At 33.3% G+C, this 17,054-nt stretch overlaps 1 protein-coding gene and 1 long non-coding RNA gene across 2 annotated transcripts; both read left to right on the top strand.

Moving 5' to 3' along the window:
- The first annotated feature begins 354 nt into the window (after positions 1-354).
- On the top strand, positions 355-1,935 carry LOC128198600 (uncharacterized). The gene is made up of 2 exons (XR_008251338.1): positions 355-1,292; positions 1,642-1,935. It is a non-coding gene; the product is annotated as an uncharacterized LOC128198600 (long non-coding RNA).
- A 2,463-nt stretch (positions 1,936-4,398) lies between these two features.
- On the top strand, positions 4,399-16,225 carry LOC112045373 (uncharacterized). Its single transcript, XM_024081532.2, has 6 exons — positions 4,399-4,590; positions 5,223-5,951; positions 6,476-6,651; positions 7,071-7,172; positions 8,193-8,312; positions 14,227-16,225. The coding sequence occupies exons 1-6, from the start codon at positions 4,552-4,554 to the stop codon at positions 14,447-14,449; spliced, it is 1,389 nt and encodes a 462-aa protein (XP_023937300.2). The 5' UTR covers positions 4,399-4,551; the 3' UTR covers positions 14,450-16,225.
- The last annotated feature ends 829 nt before the right edge of the window (positions 16,226-17,054 follow it).

The raw sequence follows: 17,054 nt of genomic DNA, 5'->3' as shown, positions 1-17,054 counted from the left end.
GAAGACCGGATGGTGAACGATGAACTGAAATCATTCATGAAGATTGCGTATTGTTTATGCAAAACGATAGTGAAACTATATTTATAATATATCATCAAACTCCATAATAATGCATATATTTTAACAAAGTTTTAATTATTTTACTTAAAACATTAAAGAAGCATTAAAATTGACGAAAGATATGTACTATTGAAGAAAATAGCGTGAGAAAATGGTACATGCAACTCAAGTAACAAAACGCAATTAACGAATTTAACCAAGGGCTATTTGGACTATTTGGGTACCTCCCTGTTGTCTGTGTAGGCTAGTGTCAAATTAACGTGATATCCTATTAGTCTGTGGTGAAACATAGCATATTAATAACCTGTTGTGGATTAGAAATTTTAATTTATCAAAACAAAACAATATTTTTATTTTTCAGGTTAAAGAGAATATTTAAAAATTGAGCAAAGTTTTACTAATTTTTAGTGGTCTTATGAGCAAAGTTTATTTCGTTTGTGTTATTGTTACTCAAAACTATAAAAGTAAACAAAAAAGAAAACTACCTTTATCTACATTTGTCGATGTCCATTTCTTAAGAAGTTTCTCATTAAAACAACCCATAACTCAGTGTCCACGCCCATGGCAGAGCTAGGGTGGTTAGCGTAACTACAAGTGGTTAACTACAGTTAGCCAACTAAAGAACAATGCCCGATTAATTAGTGGTCGCGCTACTTATCTACTACATGTCCCTGCTGCCAGTTATAGCAATAATTTCTTTGTTGGGAAGTATTTAGCACATCCTGGCTGCACAAAAGGAGAGGGTGGGCATTACCTCTGTCTCTTAAAAAAGTCCGCATGTTATTTTTATCCCAGTGTTAATCTCTAAGTCTCTTATGAGTCAGCACTAATATACATAGGTTTACCTAAGTGTGTGATGAGTGACTTCACAAGCAGACTTACTATTAAAGGATTTGAACAGTTCTTTAGGGTGTTTTATTCCTGGATTGCTTCACCAGCCAAAAACAGTGACATAATAACAATGGGTCCGCAAATTCAAACCATTCAAAATCCTCTACTGAGAGCAAAATGTTACTCTTATTTTTCTATTCTTTACAAGTTAGGCTGAAAATCCACAACCCTTTCAGTTGCTACATGTCATCGCACCAGAATGCTAAATCGCTTGGCCGTACGTCTCAATTGGTCCAGCCGGGGATCAAACACAGGACCTCCGGAACATTAATTATCATTAACATCTGATAGTGGTATATTATACATTATCACCATAATATTACCAGTCCACATTGGAGCAGGTTTGTTTTTATTCTTTATAAGTTAGCCCTTGACCACAATGTCACCTGATGGTAAGTGATGATGTAATCTAAGATGGTAACAGGCTAACTTGTTAGGAGTAGGAAGGCAATCCACACCCCTTTTGGTTTCTACATGGCATTGTACCGGAATGCTAAATCTCTTGGCAGTACGTCTTTGCTGGTAGGGTGGAAACTGGCCGAAGCCTCCTACCAGCCAGACCTAAACCAATTGAGAAAACCTCAATCGGCCCAGCCGGGGATCGAACCCAGGTCACCACTGCTAATGTTTTCCTCTCAAAGATTCTATCTAAGTTTTAGTATGAAATATTAATTTTTTATTTAATTTCAGACTAAATTGATTACTATGAACAGACCATTACGATGAACCACTGATATTGACACAGAGACATGAAGATGAGTGCTTTGACAACAAGACTGACTAGCTGAGCCAGCTTTAAGAATTATGTGGTGTGTGGTGTGTGTGTGTAATCCCAGGAGCTCTCTATGTCAGCCATCCATCTATATTCTTACTCATTTTTGTTAATTATAAAATAAATTTGATTATTTCGTATGTAACTTCATTGTACCTATCCTGTGATTGACTGAAGCTGTTAGAAAGGTTGCATCTGTAATAATTTATTTACGGTAAAAAATAAATATGATTTAACATTTAAGTATGGCCAATATGTTGTAAAGTACAGTGGGCAGGGCTGAACCCATGATTCCTGTGTTGAGTCGACCCCTTTTTGGTGTAGCTAGTTAGGCTTCAGCAGATTTATATTCTAATTTGGTAATACTCTTTTTTTTCTGATTTAAGAAAATATACTATTCATCAAAACAGTGTCTGCAAGTACTGTACAGGCCGACTGTTTGGATGAGAAGTATATATTTGATTATTTTTTAAGCTTTGTGGTTTCAGGGTTTAAAAAATGTCTAACTGAAAGTCTATGTCTACTGTATTTATTATTATTATAATAAATAAACTTGAAAATTTTTTTTTTTTATAAACTTTCAACCCCTATTTCACCCTCAGAGGTGTCATTTTCACAATTCTTAGAATACTAGTAGTCTAGATACTGTAATAAAAAGATACAGTTTGTGAGATTGTAGGGGTAAGTACTGAACCAATTTTGAAGATTATTTTACTAATAAAAATCCACATTTGAGTATTATAGGCCATGTACTCCTTCCCACAGGAACAGGAATTATGTGGGTGAAACTGCAGGGGGGCGAACATACACGTATTAAACAGCGATATTCAAAATAATATATTGAATTAAAAAATGTATTTTCTACAACTACACTTTTTTGAATAATTTATTTAATTATTGTAATGGTAAAAAAAAATATTAATAGTAAAATGTTAAACTGAAAGCTTTAGTTTTGGAAAAGACTACAACAAAACAAACTCAGCAAAGTAAGTATTCTTTTATTTTCAAATATCAAAATCCAACCAAATCAAATATCATCAGAATTTCACAATCTATGCAAATATTTTGATAATACACACACATTTATGATTTGAACAGAACAGGGTCTTCAGTACAATATCCTATCAGCTAAAAGCCTTTGCCATCTTTTCTTCAGCACACCAATATGTTATTCCACTGTATTGCAGGTGCTATTTGCAATATTGGAGTCTGCAGTTATAGGGCATATTCCAAATCTCCTGTAAAGCAAAATTGTTAATATTGAGCATATTATAAAATACACACATCACTATTTAGTCTCAAAGTGTAGTTTGTGTACTAAGATAATACAGCGGACAGACAAGCTTCGCTTTGACTCATTTCCTATTCCTATCCTATTCTACTCCTACCCATTGGCTTATCTAGTATAATTTCCTATTCAGTAGCTCAGAATCCTAGGATTCCTAGGGTGGGCATGCACCAATGGAAAATGTAAATGTACCTATGAGCGATGAGGAAAGAGTTCGTTTGGCATAATCATACTTTTAATTTTTTTTTTTTTATTCTTTACAAGTTAGCCCTTGACTACAATCACACCTGATGGTAAGTGATGATGCAGTCTAAGATGGAAGCGGGCTAACTTGTTAGGAGGAGGATGAAAATCCACACCGTTTCAATGAAATTCGATTCCTTTTTGCTTTAATAGCCAGCAAACTTAAGTAAACTTAACTAAACCACACACATAAGCCCTGGAACACAAATCCAAACACATTGGATACAACAACATGCAAGATGTCGCAGAAATCTACAACATGATAAGGTATTAAATATTGTAAGTAGTGAGTTTATGTCTCTCTAAGGATATGGACTTATCGTCTCTTTGTCTAGTACGTCCAAAGAAGTGTGTGTAAGACATTAGATGCTGGAAGAAAGATGCTGTTTGATCCCCAGTTCTTGGAGGAGTGAGATGTTGTTTCGAAACTGTGTCCAGGATATGCAAGCGTTCTTCTCCAACACCACATTTCTAGAGCGTGTATCTTCTTTTTCTCACTTTCTCTCAGAGTCCAAGTCTCAGCATCCTATATAAATCGATTAATAGCACTGAATTAACTTCATTGTTTTGACTTTATAGGTTCATTGCAAAGAATATATTATTTATTACTCTTTCTAAGAGAGTTCATTGTTTACAAACAAAGCACTAAACACTTCGCCAAGTTTCGTCCTAAAAATGCTATCTGTGGTCGGGGAGACTGAATTGAGAGATTTAGAATGGAAAAAAAATATTAATTTTAGATATTTAATAAAATATAAATAATTATTTTGGAATTTTGGACATCCACAATTTGTCCGTTTTACGATCAAAGGTGACTCAAGACCCGTCGTAAGTTTTTGACATAAGCCATGAACATAAAACTTTACACAATTCGAAGACAATCGCAAATAACTGTCAAAACATATCAAATCATTCACTCTTCGTATAAAAATAACGATATAATCGTAATGAACTAACTATGCCCAACCGATGGCTTTCCATTGGCTTACACAATCCGAAATAGCCGTTTGACAAGTAAAAACGTACGATTTCAACTGTCAAATTCAATCGTTTGCGTTAGACAATTAGGCCCCAGATTAGTCCTAAATCTATGGTTTATGGTATTTGTAAAATTGTATTGTACACGAACTACGAAGTCGCCATCTTTCTTTCGTGCGTTAGACTAAAAGTAAAAACACTGTGAAATTTTATTAAATGTTTCGGCGTTTTTGACTAAATTACTAATTATTTACAACTTAATAAAGATTTACTGTAAATATTATTCTCTAAATCTCGTCGTATTACAAACCGAATCTATATGACAATGGGGAAAAATTCAGATCGTAAAAATAGTTCCGTAAGTATTGTTGACGTCGATTTCTTTTCGAATACAAATGATTCGCCTGATCATTTTTTGAACAATGTTTTTATTATATAGGTATTATTCTTAGAGTTTGTTTCAACGAAATATTAAGATGTTCTATACAAACGAAATAAAAACAAGTAACCTCAACATTTTGGTGACTGTTCGTATTTTCCCACTTACCGAGTATTATTTTTCCTTATTTTCTGCAGATATTACGGAATTAATATAGAACGTAATGAGAATCCATAATGTATTGATATTGAGTATTGATATGAATTCTGTAAAATAACGTAAAACTACATAATTTAACGCCTACAAAACCATGAACTAAATGTTTCTTTCCTCAATTCCTCAAATATATTATAGTAATGAGTAGTCAATGTGTAAACTATATATCAGACTGCCTTTTGTATAATTAAGCACTAAAAAGCGAAGTATGACAGTCATTCAACCTGCTGCATAATTAGGAAAAAAGAAATTATTAATATTAGCCACTAATTTCAATTGTGACCAATATTTACTCTGCCCTACAACGCATCATAAAACTTCTTAATGGTTCCAAATGTAGTAATTAATAATATGCAAATTATGAATTATTTATAACCTACACTTAATTTCCACAGAAAAGTGCCCACTCTTTTATAAATATCAAAAAAAATGGGAAGTATCTAAAAAAGAAATCAAGTAAAACCAGAAGAAACATAAAAAAGTTGTTCGAACATCTTCGCAATGATGGTGAATCGTCAGCTTCAAGTATCTCAAACACAACTGTCATAGAAGTCGACGCAGATCATAAATCACCAATAAACAAGACAAGTAGCTTTATAATAGTCGGAGGGGATGATGATCTGATCATAAACAATATGCCGTGCCCTATTCAATGTTCAACCCCATTATCTACCAGCAAACATTCGGTCAAAACCTCACACTTCACGCAGAAATCACCTCTAAGACTCGGCAACAACAATTCTGTTAATGCACAGAATTTTCAACAAGACGTTGAAGATTTAACAAAAGAAATAAACAGGGACTCCTATTTAACAATAGATTTAACAAATGAAACTACTTTAAATAGTTCAAATCAGCAGAATACTGTTATAGACTTAGCTAATTGCACTGATCATTCCCTTGTTAATGAAAATTTATCTATGAGCGGAGATTCTGATGTCACTGTCATAAATACTCGGAAGCAGAAGGATAGACTGAACAGTTCACAAATGAGGAGGTTTGCGAATGGTATAGCGAAGATGGATGCTTCGGAGAGAGGGAAGTTGCTGGAGTTTATAGCACAAAAGGTTTTCAACGGATGCAGTTTACCAAACAGTAGAAATATTAGTGTACATAGTCTTAAGGTAAGTCTTGGTTGAATAAAAATCATACAACAATAATTATCATCATAAATTAAGTCTTTCTGAGGTGAAAAAACCTGCATTTCTGAGAATCTATGTATGTAAAGTCTTCCAATCTGCATTGGGCCAGTGAGGTAGACTATTGGCCTAACCCCTCTCATTCTGAGGTGCTCAACAGTGAGCTGAAAAACGGGTTGCTAATGATAATGATGAAATGAAGTAAAAATTATACTAATGATCTTTTGTTATAATATTAATGCAGTTTACTAGTGAAGTCCCACAGATTTGTTGGTTGGTTTTGTTACTTACCAAAAAACATGGGGTTAGAATAAGGCCCTATGTTTTTTGGTATTTTTTATCAGAAACTTCTAGAAAATTCTACTTTAATACTCAAAATGTTATACTTTATTAAGTTAATTTAAGTTAGACAAACCTTTTATTTCATGTATTTCCATACCTAACTGAATGGATAAAAAAAAAAAATTTAATAATGTTTAATAATTTTGAATTTGATATGCTCTTACCAGAATGGAGTAACCCGTGCCACTGAGACTGTCGAAGATACTTATATAAAAGAAGTGATACTGGGACAGGTAGCGTCCGCAAACAGCATTGGCAGCAATATATACAACCCAGAGAGAGACATACGGAACAAGACAGGCTTACGGATGATTGTCATAGACGGGAGCAATGTTGCCATGCAGTATGTATCCATTTTTTTGCTAGTTCTGCTTAGCATTTGTTGTTTACAATACTTATGGTCACTGTAGTAACCAACAAAAAATCAATGTATACATTTAACCCTTATTTCACCGCTTTAGGGGTTGAAATTTAAAAATTCTTGAATCACATTATAATTTATATTTTTTCATGATTTATGAACAAATTTTTAAAACTGTAACTCTGAAAATTAAAGACTTACCATACAAACTTTCAACCCCTATTACATGCTCTTCTATTTTTATTTTAGGGTCAAAAAGTACCCTGTTTTGCTCCAACGTCCCATTTATCAATATACCAAAAATCATCTTGATTGGTTCAGCCGTTTATAATAATTAGTATAGATTTTTACATCATTATTTTTTTTTTTGGAACTATGGAGGTACTTTTTCAACTTTCTAGGCACAGTAAGGGCAGAGTGTTCTCAGTAAAAGGTTTAAAGATTTGCATCGACTATTTCGTGCGACGCGGTCATGTCGTTAAAGCGTTTGTGCCGCAATTCAGGTAAATATTACAACAATACGAATTATAAATATTGGGATAACAGTAGAAAACATTAAAACATTCATCATCATAAAATTTTAATTATGAGGTATAGAACAGAGTACAATTAAGAAAATATTCAAACAGTCATAAGCAGAATAATACTGTTGCTATTTAAAAATTGTTAAATAATGATACTGCAACAAAAAAAAAGGAAAAAAGATTCCAACGAATTGATAACCTCGTCCTTTTTTTGAAGTCAGTTAAAAATATGTTTAAGCTTATCATAATTACTTAAAAAAATGCGCAAAAAATTCATACCTGCTCATAAACAAGTGCAAAAGATAAACAATTCAAGATTTAGAAAGGCAGTCTGTATTAAATGGAACGGAAATAACTGTATAACAATGATAAAATGTAAAAATAAATCCCATTAACAAGTACTCCTAGTAGATCTTGTCAAAAAGGCTGTCCAGTTAACTTTATAGTCAATGTGATGCTTGCATAGACAGCAAATTTTTGATGTAAAAGCCTTATTATTAAGAACGATAGAAACCTTCCATTTTTAGTACTCTTAGTAAAATGGAAGGGTCATTGAGTAATACAAAACAAGTTGGACAAGCAATTGTGGTAAAATCTTAAGATTTTTGTTACAATTGAGAGTCTCTTCTAGAATGAAAGTTTTCTACTTTATTTCAGACAGGTTTTGTCAATTTCTTACTTTATGTCAAATGACAAACAGTGGCGTTTTCATAGATGCAATACTACTACAAATCACTACAAAACTTGTTGTTCAAACTATTGTAGAAGTAAAGTTAAGAGCCGTGTGCACGCCACTGCTTATAATTAGGCAATCTAACACTTATAAAAGTAGGTGGCGCTTAAAGCTGTAAAACAATCAAAAACTTTAAATCAAGACTTGATAGGAAAGGAGAAAACATAACCATGTATTGTCATCCAAATTAAAATTATATGAAAAATTTCTGAAAAACAGATAGATTACTAATGAAATGAAATTAATTATTTTTCATATACTTCCAGATGTAAACTTGGCAAGAGTACAGACGGTAAACTGCTGGATGCGCTGGAGAGGCAAAGTCTTGTGGTGTACACACCCTCCAGAGAGATACAGGGCCGGATGATCACCTCATATGATGACAGGTCAGTGTCTATCCAGTGGCGTAAGTAACTACAGCCTTTTAACCTGCTAATTCTCTGAATGTGGCCCCAGAAAAATCGACACTTTTTTAAGACAGGAGTCACAATGTGCAAATACGCGGGTAAAATTACCTACTTTATTTGTTGATAATGCAGCTTTCCGTTTCTTGAAAGATTTTGTTTTTTTAGATTAAAAATAATTATACGAGTACATAGGCACACTACAATTGATTATAATTACATATTTAAGAGAAGCCAGAAGAAATATGGAGTGTAAACCCACCACACTGTTCAAATAGCACATATCTCATACAGCGATAGATGGCGCTGTAAAGTAGACTCGTTCATCGTACGTATCTAGTAAAAATAAATAATTAAAATTGTTTTTACCGTGATATTTATAGTTACGCAAGTTTAATTGAGTGAATTGAAGTATAATCTAAATAAATTAATAAGAAAAGTACATTATTTCCATAAGTTATAACGAAAACAGTGCAAAAGTGTTAACGTAAACAGACGTCATAACCAAAGTTTTGTGTATCGAGAACTAACAACCTATTAAATGTAACATATTAGACATACATGAAAACAGTGTCCTACTATATTGTGCAAGAATTCTAGAATTTAAATACGACGGAACATTCAAATTAAATACAAATCATTAATTATCTTCGCGCAACAAAAATCAGTAATTTGTGTGCCTACCTACATGATTCATACAATAAATTTTTTCTCGCGCAACGATTTTATAACTTTATCTACATCTCAATTACGAAATAAATTGAGTTTAGAGTAATTTCTTCCGACGATTTGATATTACATACATAAAAAATGTCGAGGAAAATGGAATGCGGTAGTGGTTGTGGTCGCGTACTAACAGAAAAATCACTTATGATCTGTCGACTTTGTAAACAAACTTATCACTGCGAGTGCCTCAATATCAGCCTACACCAGTATTTATCCCTTTCAAAAGATGACATAGCCTCTTGGACATGCCCTACCTGCTGTAATGTGACCCGTCGGCACAGGGGTGACCGGGATAACACGCCAGTTCGGAGCACAGTAATTCCTACATCTAAAGAGCTTGCGTCCTGTAGTCTAGCCGAAAGCGGTACTTCCCACCAAGACCCTGACTGGCGCAGTTTCCAGCAGGAGCTGCAGAGCATGCTAAATGCATGGCGCCAAGATATGGATTGCAGCCTCAGCAAAATAAGAGGTGATATCCATAATGCTTTAACAGATATAAAAAACGAGATTCATGCTCTTAGAACTGAGCAGGACAACATGAAGATAGGACTAGCCGGCTTAACTAATGACGTCACAGAGTTGAAGGCCGCCGCCCAATTCCAATCCGAACAGCACAGCGACTTGAAAAAGAAATTCAGCGACCTGGATGCAGTTAAGAGTGACAGAAGCGATGCAATGAACCTCGTCACTACCATGGAGTGCAAAATAGACAGCTTAGAACAGCACGCGAGGCAATGCAACGTCGAAATCTGTAATGTTCCTGACAAACGGAATGAAAACCTAATGGGCATCCTGGAGACACTTTGTTCACAAATTAAATACACCGTACAGCAAAGAGATATTATATCTATACATCGCGTACCTCATGCGAACCAACAGAACAACAGGCCCAAGAATATCATCGTTAAGTTCACTACACGTATTATTCGTGACAACGTCTTGAGTGCATTTCGCAAAACTAGAGGATTGAAAAGTGATCAGTTGGGTTTTACCGGTCAGCCACACAATATATACATGAATGAACACCTAACCCTAAAAAATAAACAGCTTTTTCGTGAATGTCGAGAAGAAGCAAAAAAGCATAAATATAAATATGTCTGGGTCAAAAATGCAACGATACTCGTGCGACGCACTGACACCTCCCCGGCCTTTGTTGTCAGGTCTAGTAAAGATCTCAGTAAATTTAAAGGCACCGGCAATACTAGCGATAATATGGAAACAGGAATGTAAAAATAATATCTCATATTTTCACTGTGTTTATAATTTTTGTAGTTGTTTAATTTATACTCTTAGATATATACCAAAATTAACGTTATGTAATAGTGTGTCTGCATATATCTGTATTATTATAGTTGTAACTTACAAATCAGTTTCTAATTATTATAGCTCTCAAGGAAATAAATATAAACTCATCATGAAAACATTATATTATACATTTTGTAACACTGATATCCAACGAAGAATACTAAAAATTAATAAAATTGTTCTGTATATTAAATCTTATTATGTCATTAATTTCAACAATGGATAAGTCAATCTCAATCTATTATCAGAATTGTCGTGGATTACGAACAAAACTACACACTCTTTATATGAATATTCTTATGTACGATTATGATATATTGCTCTTAACAGAAACCTGGCTAACAAGCGATATATTTAATAATGAATTTATAGACTCGCGATACCACGTATACCGTTGTGACAGGAATCGAACGGCGACCGGACGGCGTGACGGCGGAGGAGTTTTAATTGCAGTGCACCGCTCACTCGCCGCTGCGCCGCTCACGCTCCCAGTGGCGGAGCCAGCCCCGGCCTCCCCTCACCCCGTCGTTGATTATGTGCTAATAGAAATACTCACCGCGGCAGGACGACACATTTTTGGTGTAACATATATCCCACCGAATCAAAACTCTAATGTCTATATAACTTTTTTAAATTACTTACAAGATATTTTACAGACTAACTCTTATACTAATTTACACCTAGCTGGCGATTTCAACATTCCCTCAATAAAATGGGTTCGCAACGGTACGTATATGAAACCACTCTTATCTGACGCTAATTGTTTAATTTATGAAAAGCTGTGTAATTTTACATCTGCCATGAATCTGACACAATATAATAGCCTAGAAAATCAGCAGGGTAATATTCTAGATCTTTTTATAACCTCTGAAAAAGACTGCGTTATTTCGAATCCGCCTACAACTTTAGTACCACTTGACAGCTATCACCCTCCCTTTTATGTTTTAATACCTTTCATAATTAAATCAAACATACATTTAAAAACACAAACATGCTATTGTTTTAAAAATACTGATTATACAATAATTAACAAAGAAATATCCAGTACCGATTGGGAAAAAATCTTTAAAAATAAAACTGCTGAATCCGCAGTCGACACTTTCTATGAACTAATATATGGATTCATATGTAAATATATTCCATCTAAGACTATTAAACCAAACAATTATCCCGCTTAGTTTAACTCTTCACTAATTCATATTTTTAAAGAAAAAACAAAAGCTTGGGTTAAATGGAAAAAAAATAGCAATGAGTCAAATTATGAGGTATTTTCCGTTCAACGACTTCGTTTTAAAAGAGAAGCTAAGATTCGTTTTAACGACTATATGAGCTTAGTAGAGGACAACATTAAACTTAACGCCCAATATTTCTGGCATTATTTCACATCAAGAAAAAGCAGTTCTCACATACCAAGTAATATATTCTATAACAGTAATACAGCTAATAATGCCAATCAGGTATGCAGCCTATTTTCTGACTTCTTTCTCTCCGTCTTTGTGCCGTCTGATCTAACCGATGATTATGATTTAGTAAATGATGAGGATGTAAATGAAATTGGAACATCAATCAATGTAATTAGTAGTGTCAATATTTCTTGTGAAGTCGTTCGTAAAGCGTTGGATAATCTAGATGTCACCAAAGGCTCGGGGATGGATAATATACCCCCCGTCTTTTTCAAATCTACTGCTGCCACTATATGCAAGCCATTGTACATATTGTACGATATGTGCATTAAACAAAGCACGTTCCCGAATAAATGGAAAATGGCACGTATAGTTCCAATTTACAAAGGGGGCTCAAAAAGGAATGTGGAAAACTACCGGCCGATATCAATTCTGCCAGTACTTGCTAAAGTTTTTGAACGGATAGTGCATGTTAACATTTATCCATTATTACACAACACTATTATTCCACAGCAACATGGATTTGTACATAAACGTTCGACAGTAACTAACCTTCTGGTATTTACCTCGCAGTTATTTGAAAATATTGACAATAACAAACAAACAGATAGCATTTACACAGACTTTCAGAAGGCTTTTGATAGAGTGGACCATAAACGGCTACTTGAAAAATTAGCATATAACGGTATACGTGGTGATCTGTGGCGATGGTTCAAATCGTACATAACAAATCGCACTCAAACAGTGATTATCAGTGGTTTTAGCTCAAAGACGGTTGTGATCACTTCTGGCGTACCTCAAGGATCAATATTAGGACCACTTTTATTTATTTTATTCATAAACGATATTCATAAATGCTTCAAATATAGTAACTTTCTTCATTATGCAGATGATCTTAAAATATTTAAAACTATAGAAACACCAGATGATCACTCCCTTCTACAGGCAGATTTAAATAGCTTCACGGCATACTGTTCTGAAAATAAATTAAGCTTAAGTTTAAATAAATGTAAACATATAATTTTTAGTAAAAAAAAGAATATTAGCAATGTAACATACTCACTTGATAGTGTTAGCCTTGAAAAGGTTGACAGTATTAAGGACTTGGGAATAACGTTGGATTGTAAATTACATTTTGATATACATGTTCAAAACATAATTAATAAAGCATATAGAATGTATGGTTTTGTAATGAAAGTAATGGTTTTAAAAGAACTGCAACGTATTTACATTTATACAAATCACTAATTCGTTCTCAATTAGAATACGGTGTTTGTATTTGGAATCCGTTTTATGATAAATATGTAAAGAGCCTCGAGACAGTACAAAAAAAAATTTCTACGCAGGATGCACTATAAATGTACTCGGAGTTACCTTTCTTATAACCAACTTCTTGAAAAATATGATATACTAGGCTTAAAGTGTAGACGAAAGCAACTCGAAGTCATGCTCTTGTATGATTTATGTAATAATAAGTACGATTGTGTAGCCCTAACGCGCAAAATTTGTTACAAAGTACCACTCAGGGCTCGAATGCGAAGTGTTCGAACGCATCAGCTCTTTGCTACCACCAACTGCCGTACAAATGCGGGCAAACGTTCTCCATTATATAGAATGACGCAATCTTACAATGAGTGCTTCAATAATATTGATATTTTTTCTACACGTGTAGGTACCTTCAAGAGGTTGGTTATAAAACGCTTGCAGAGTTTATAGCTATTAGCTAATTAATAATTTAGTTTTAGTCTTTAGTCTTTTCTTTCATCCATTTTTTTTTTATTCACTTTTCAATTAATTTTTTTTTAAATTTGTTTGTAATAATTTTATATAAAGTATTTAGGTACGTAGTAGTCTACTTTATAGTATTGTAATCTGTGGTTTCCGAAGCTGGTGTCATAGTTATAATTTTTATTTATATTACTAATATGATAATATGATTGTGTACTATGATGTTGTTTGTAAGCCCTCAATAAAATAAAATAAAATAAAAAAATCTATAGTTGTAATAAATCTGTAGAGTGGTCAATTCTGTACAATAAATCTGTAGAGAGGTCAATTTTGTACATGAATTATATTTCCAAAATAACTATTAGAGGGTAATTAGTGATTGATACTGATGCCAAAAATGCAATCAGTAAAATTTTTGTCTGTCTGTATGTTCGTTATAGACACAAAAACTAGTGGACGGATTTTAACAAAACTTGGTACAATTCTTCATACTCCTGTGCAGGTTTCTTTTCAGGTATACTTTTTATCATGCTAGAGTAAAAAAATGAAAATAAGCTAGTTCGTAATATCAATTCTTATTATTAACCCATAATTAATGTTTTGGTTAAGTTTAGGGTGTTAATGTTTTTTTAACGATTGCTAATCTTATACTAATAACCAGGACCGACACTTCAAGTACTCCCAAAAGTATCTATTATATTTTTTTAAACTAAGTTGATTTTTAATGTTTGCAGATACATTGTCCAATGTGCGGCGGAGTTCGACGGTGTCATAGTGTCTGGTGACAATTATAGAGATCTGCTCAATGAGAATCCAAGATGGCGGCACGTCATAGAGAATAGACTGCTTCAGTTCACGTGGGTCGGTGACATGATCATGTTCCCCAGAGACCCGTTGGGCAGGAACGGACCAACGTTGGAACAGTTTCTAAGGCACCCCCAAACTGGTGTGCTATAGACAATATAGAAGCAGTGATATATCAGAGACAATATTTTGTAATTTTTTATTGTGATATTATTTTAATGAAAGAAATTTTTATGTTAAAAAGTAGATATCTTGTGTGCTTGCGTCCTATTATTTTGAATTCCAAAATTTTCATTACCTCGGCAAGGCTCTGCAGAAATAGTAGAGCAGATATTATAGAAAAATTTGCAAAAAATGGGGTTTTTTATAAACTTAAAATATGTATATTTTTTGCTCTAAATAATTTAGTTTATTGTAAAGTATTTTTGTTAGGATAGTATACTTTAATTTATAAATTTGCTCATTCTCAAAAATACTAATTAAAGTAAAACTTCTTTACGCTGGACTTGGGGAGTAATCTATAATAGTAAACATTACGAAAGTGTAATCAGGCGAGGCGAACGGACGTTGAGAAGGAGAGAGAGAGCTAAAAAAGTTTTACTTCAGTTGTGTGGTCAAGCACACTCGTTTTTTTTATATAAAAAAACAATATTAATAAAAATACAGTTTAATGATGTTGTTAATTTAAAAAAAAAGGTTTTTTTTATTACTTCAATTTTCCTGTATTTGTAACTTAAAAATAGAAAAATTAGGCATTTTGTTTTATTTTTAAAACTAGCGGACCGCCGCGACTTCGTATACATGAAATGCAGTTTTTCTCTTGTCAACTATGGATTTTTCCGGGACAAAGTATTTTTACGGTGGTCAATAATTATCCTCTTCTATCTTCCAAATGTAAGTGAAGTGAAAGTTCCATTCAAATCCGTCCAACCGTTCCAAAGAAACTTCTGTTTGTTTTTAATATTTTTAAGCTTTATTTAAAATCTAGATTGTCTGTGTTTCTACACAGATAGATTAAAAAAAGCTTGTTTGTGTTTTGGTATCTTGGTAATTATTTTATACACTTTACAAAAACAGTTATTTTTAAATGACAGAGACAATATTTCAATTCTTATATATAAGCGGATAAAGTTTCTGTTTGTCGCCGATAGATTGAATCTTATTATTTGGTTGCGTTACTGTACTATGAAATGGGCTGATTAAATCCAAGCGAAGCGTGACGGGTCCGCTAGTTTTTTATGTATTGATTGAGTACAAATTTATAGTAATTTTATATGTAACCAAAATGCTCATTGTGTTTGTTTTCTTTTTACTTTATAACTATTATTTTTTTTTTATTTATTTAAAAGGGCATAACGGTGGAAGTTATTGCATTGGGTTCAGGACTTGTATAAGTTGTGTCGTAAATCGTATCACAAAACAGTTTTTTAATAAAAAAATATTTTTTTTAAACACACAAAATGAATAATAAATAATGCTAAAATACGCCATTTCAAAGTTTTACTCGGTTGTATTATTGTATTGTGTTATGACAACAGGACAGATATGTAAATTAAATTATGCGAAAAAAGTCTTCATATGTCGCTAATTTTAATAATCTTAAAATACTATAATATTAAAATAGTATACTTTAATATTATAGTATACTTTGCAGTTTAAGAAATTCTATAACTTGAGTGCAAATACCACTTTTTTTTTGCCTTAATTATATTGTATATATAATTAAGGCTTTGTCTACACTGCACTGTGTTTGTCTCATTTGAAAAAAATCTTGTACCTGTAGTCTGTCTTAAAATTACCTGAACCATTTGTATAACTCCATCATAGAATTTTATATTTCTAGACTATTTTTGTCATATTGCCAAAAAAAAGATAAAGATACCATTATTAATTGTTGTATATAAAAATAAAAGATGATTCTTTACATTACCTAAGTTTTTTAATGTCACTAAGTTATAAGTATCTAATAATTTTAGTATTAACTATCATCATCATTATCAACCCATATTTGGCTCATTGCTGAGCTCGAGTCTCTTCTCAGAATGAGAAGTTTAAGCCAATAGTCCACCACGCTGGCCCAATGCGGATTGGCAGACTTCACACACGCAGAGAACTAAGAAAATTCTCTGGTAAAGGTTTCCTCACGATGTTTTTCTTCATCGTTTGAGACACGTGATATTTAATTTCTTAAAATGCACATATAAATTTGGCGGTGCATGCCCCGGACCGGGTTCGAACGCCCTCTGGAATCGGAGGCAGAGGTCAAATCCGCTAGGCTATCACGGCTCTGTGTTAACTATACCTGCTAACACTTGTTTGAAAAGAAAAAGTAACTACCATCCGAGGCCCGTGGAAACTCATTGTATGGGGCCGCATACAAATTATTACCTTATAATATAATTTAATTTTAATAAGTAACTTTGAAGTAGTTACAGTATTAATATTGTAGTCATTTTCTAATGATACCTACAAAATATTGATAAAATTAAATTCTCCAAACAACTTGGTTTTATGATGTAGGTATCTAACTTTAGTGGAATTTACATAGGTATGTACTTAGTACCTACTCGAATGAAATTTTACTTCAGAGCTCGCTTATGGGCTTTTCTTTGGCCTCGGCCGAGGTTACATTACACTTTTGTCGGTCCTGACACTATAGTTCCACCACAGCTCCCCTAGCCAAATGGCACGTCGATTCTCTTTCTACGATCGCTAACGCTTCGAAAACTAGAAAGATGTGTAGGAATCACATTTGCTA

The sequence above is a fragment of the Bicyclus anynana genome, chromosome 2 (assembly GCF_947172395.1).
Source record: "Bicyclus anynana chromosome 2, ilBicAnyn1.1, whole genome shotgun sequence".
Classification (NCBI taxonomy): Eukaryota; Metazoa; Arthropoda; class Insecta; order Lepidoptera; family Nymphalidae; genus Bicyclus; species Bicyclus anynana.
Note: the sequence above shows the minus strand (reverse complement) of the source record. Positions and strands in the feature narration are given on the sequence as shown.

What these genes read in the sequence shown, in the direction of transcription:
- LOC112045373 (XM_024081532.2), top strand. Translation starts at nt 4,552, where the DNA reads ATGACAATGGGGAAAAATTCAGATCGTAAAAATAGTTCC. An exon ending in CAGATCGTAAAAATAGTTCC is followed by an intron (nt 4,591 to 5,222) that starts GTAAGTATTGTT and finishes TAATTTCCACAG; the next exon opens with AAAAGTGCCCACTCTTTTAT. An exon ending in TTAGTGTACATAGTCTTAAG is followed by an intron (nt 5,952 to 6,475) that starts GTAAGTCTTGGT and finishes TGCTCTTACCAG; the next exon opens with AATGGAGTAACCCGTGCCAC.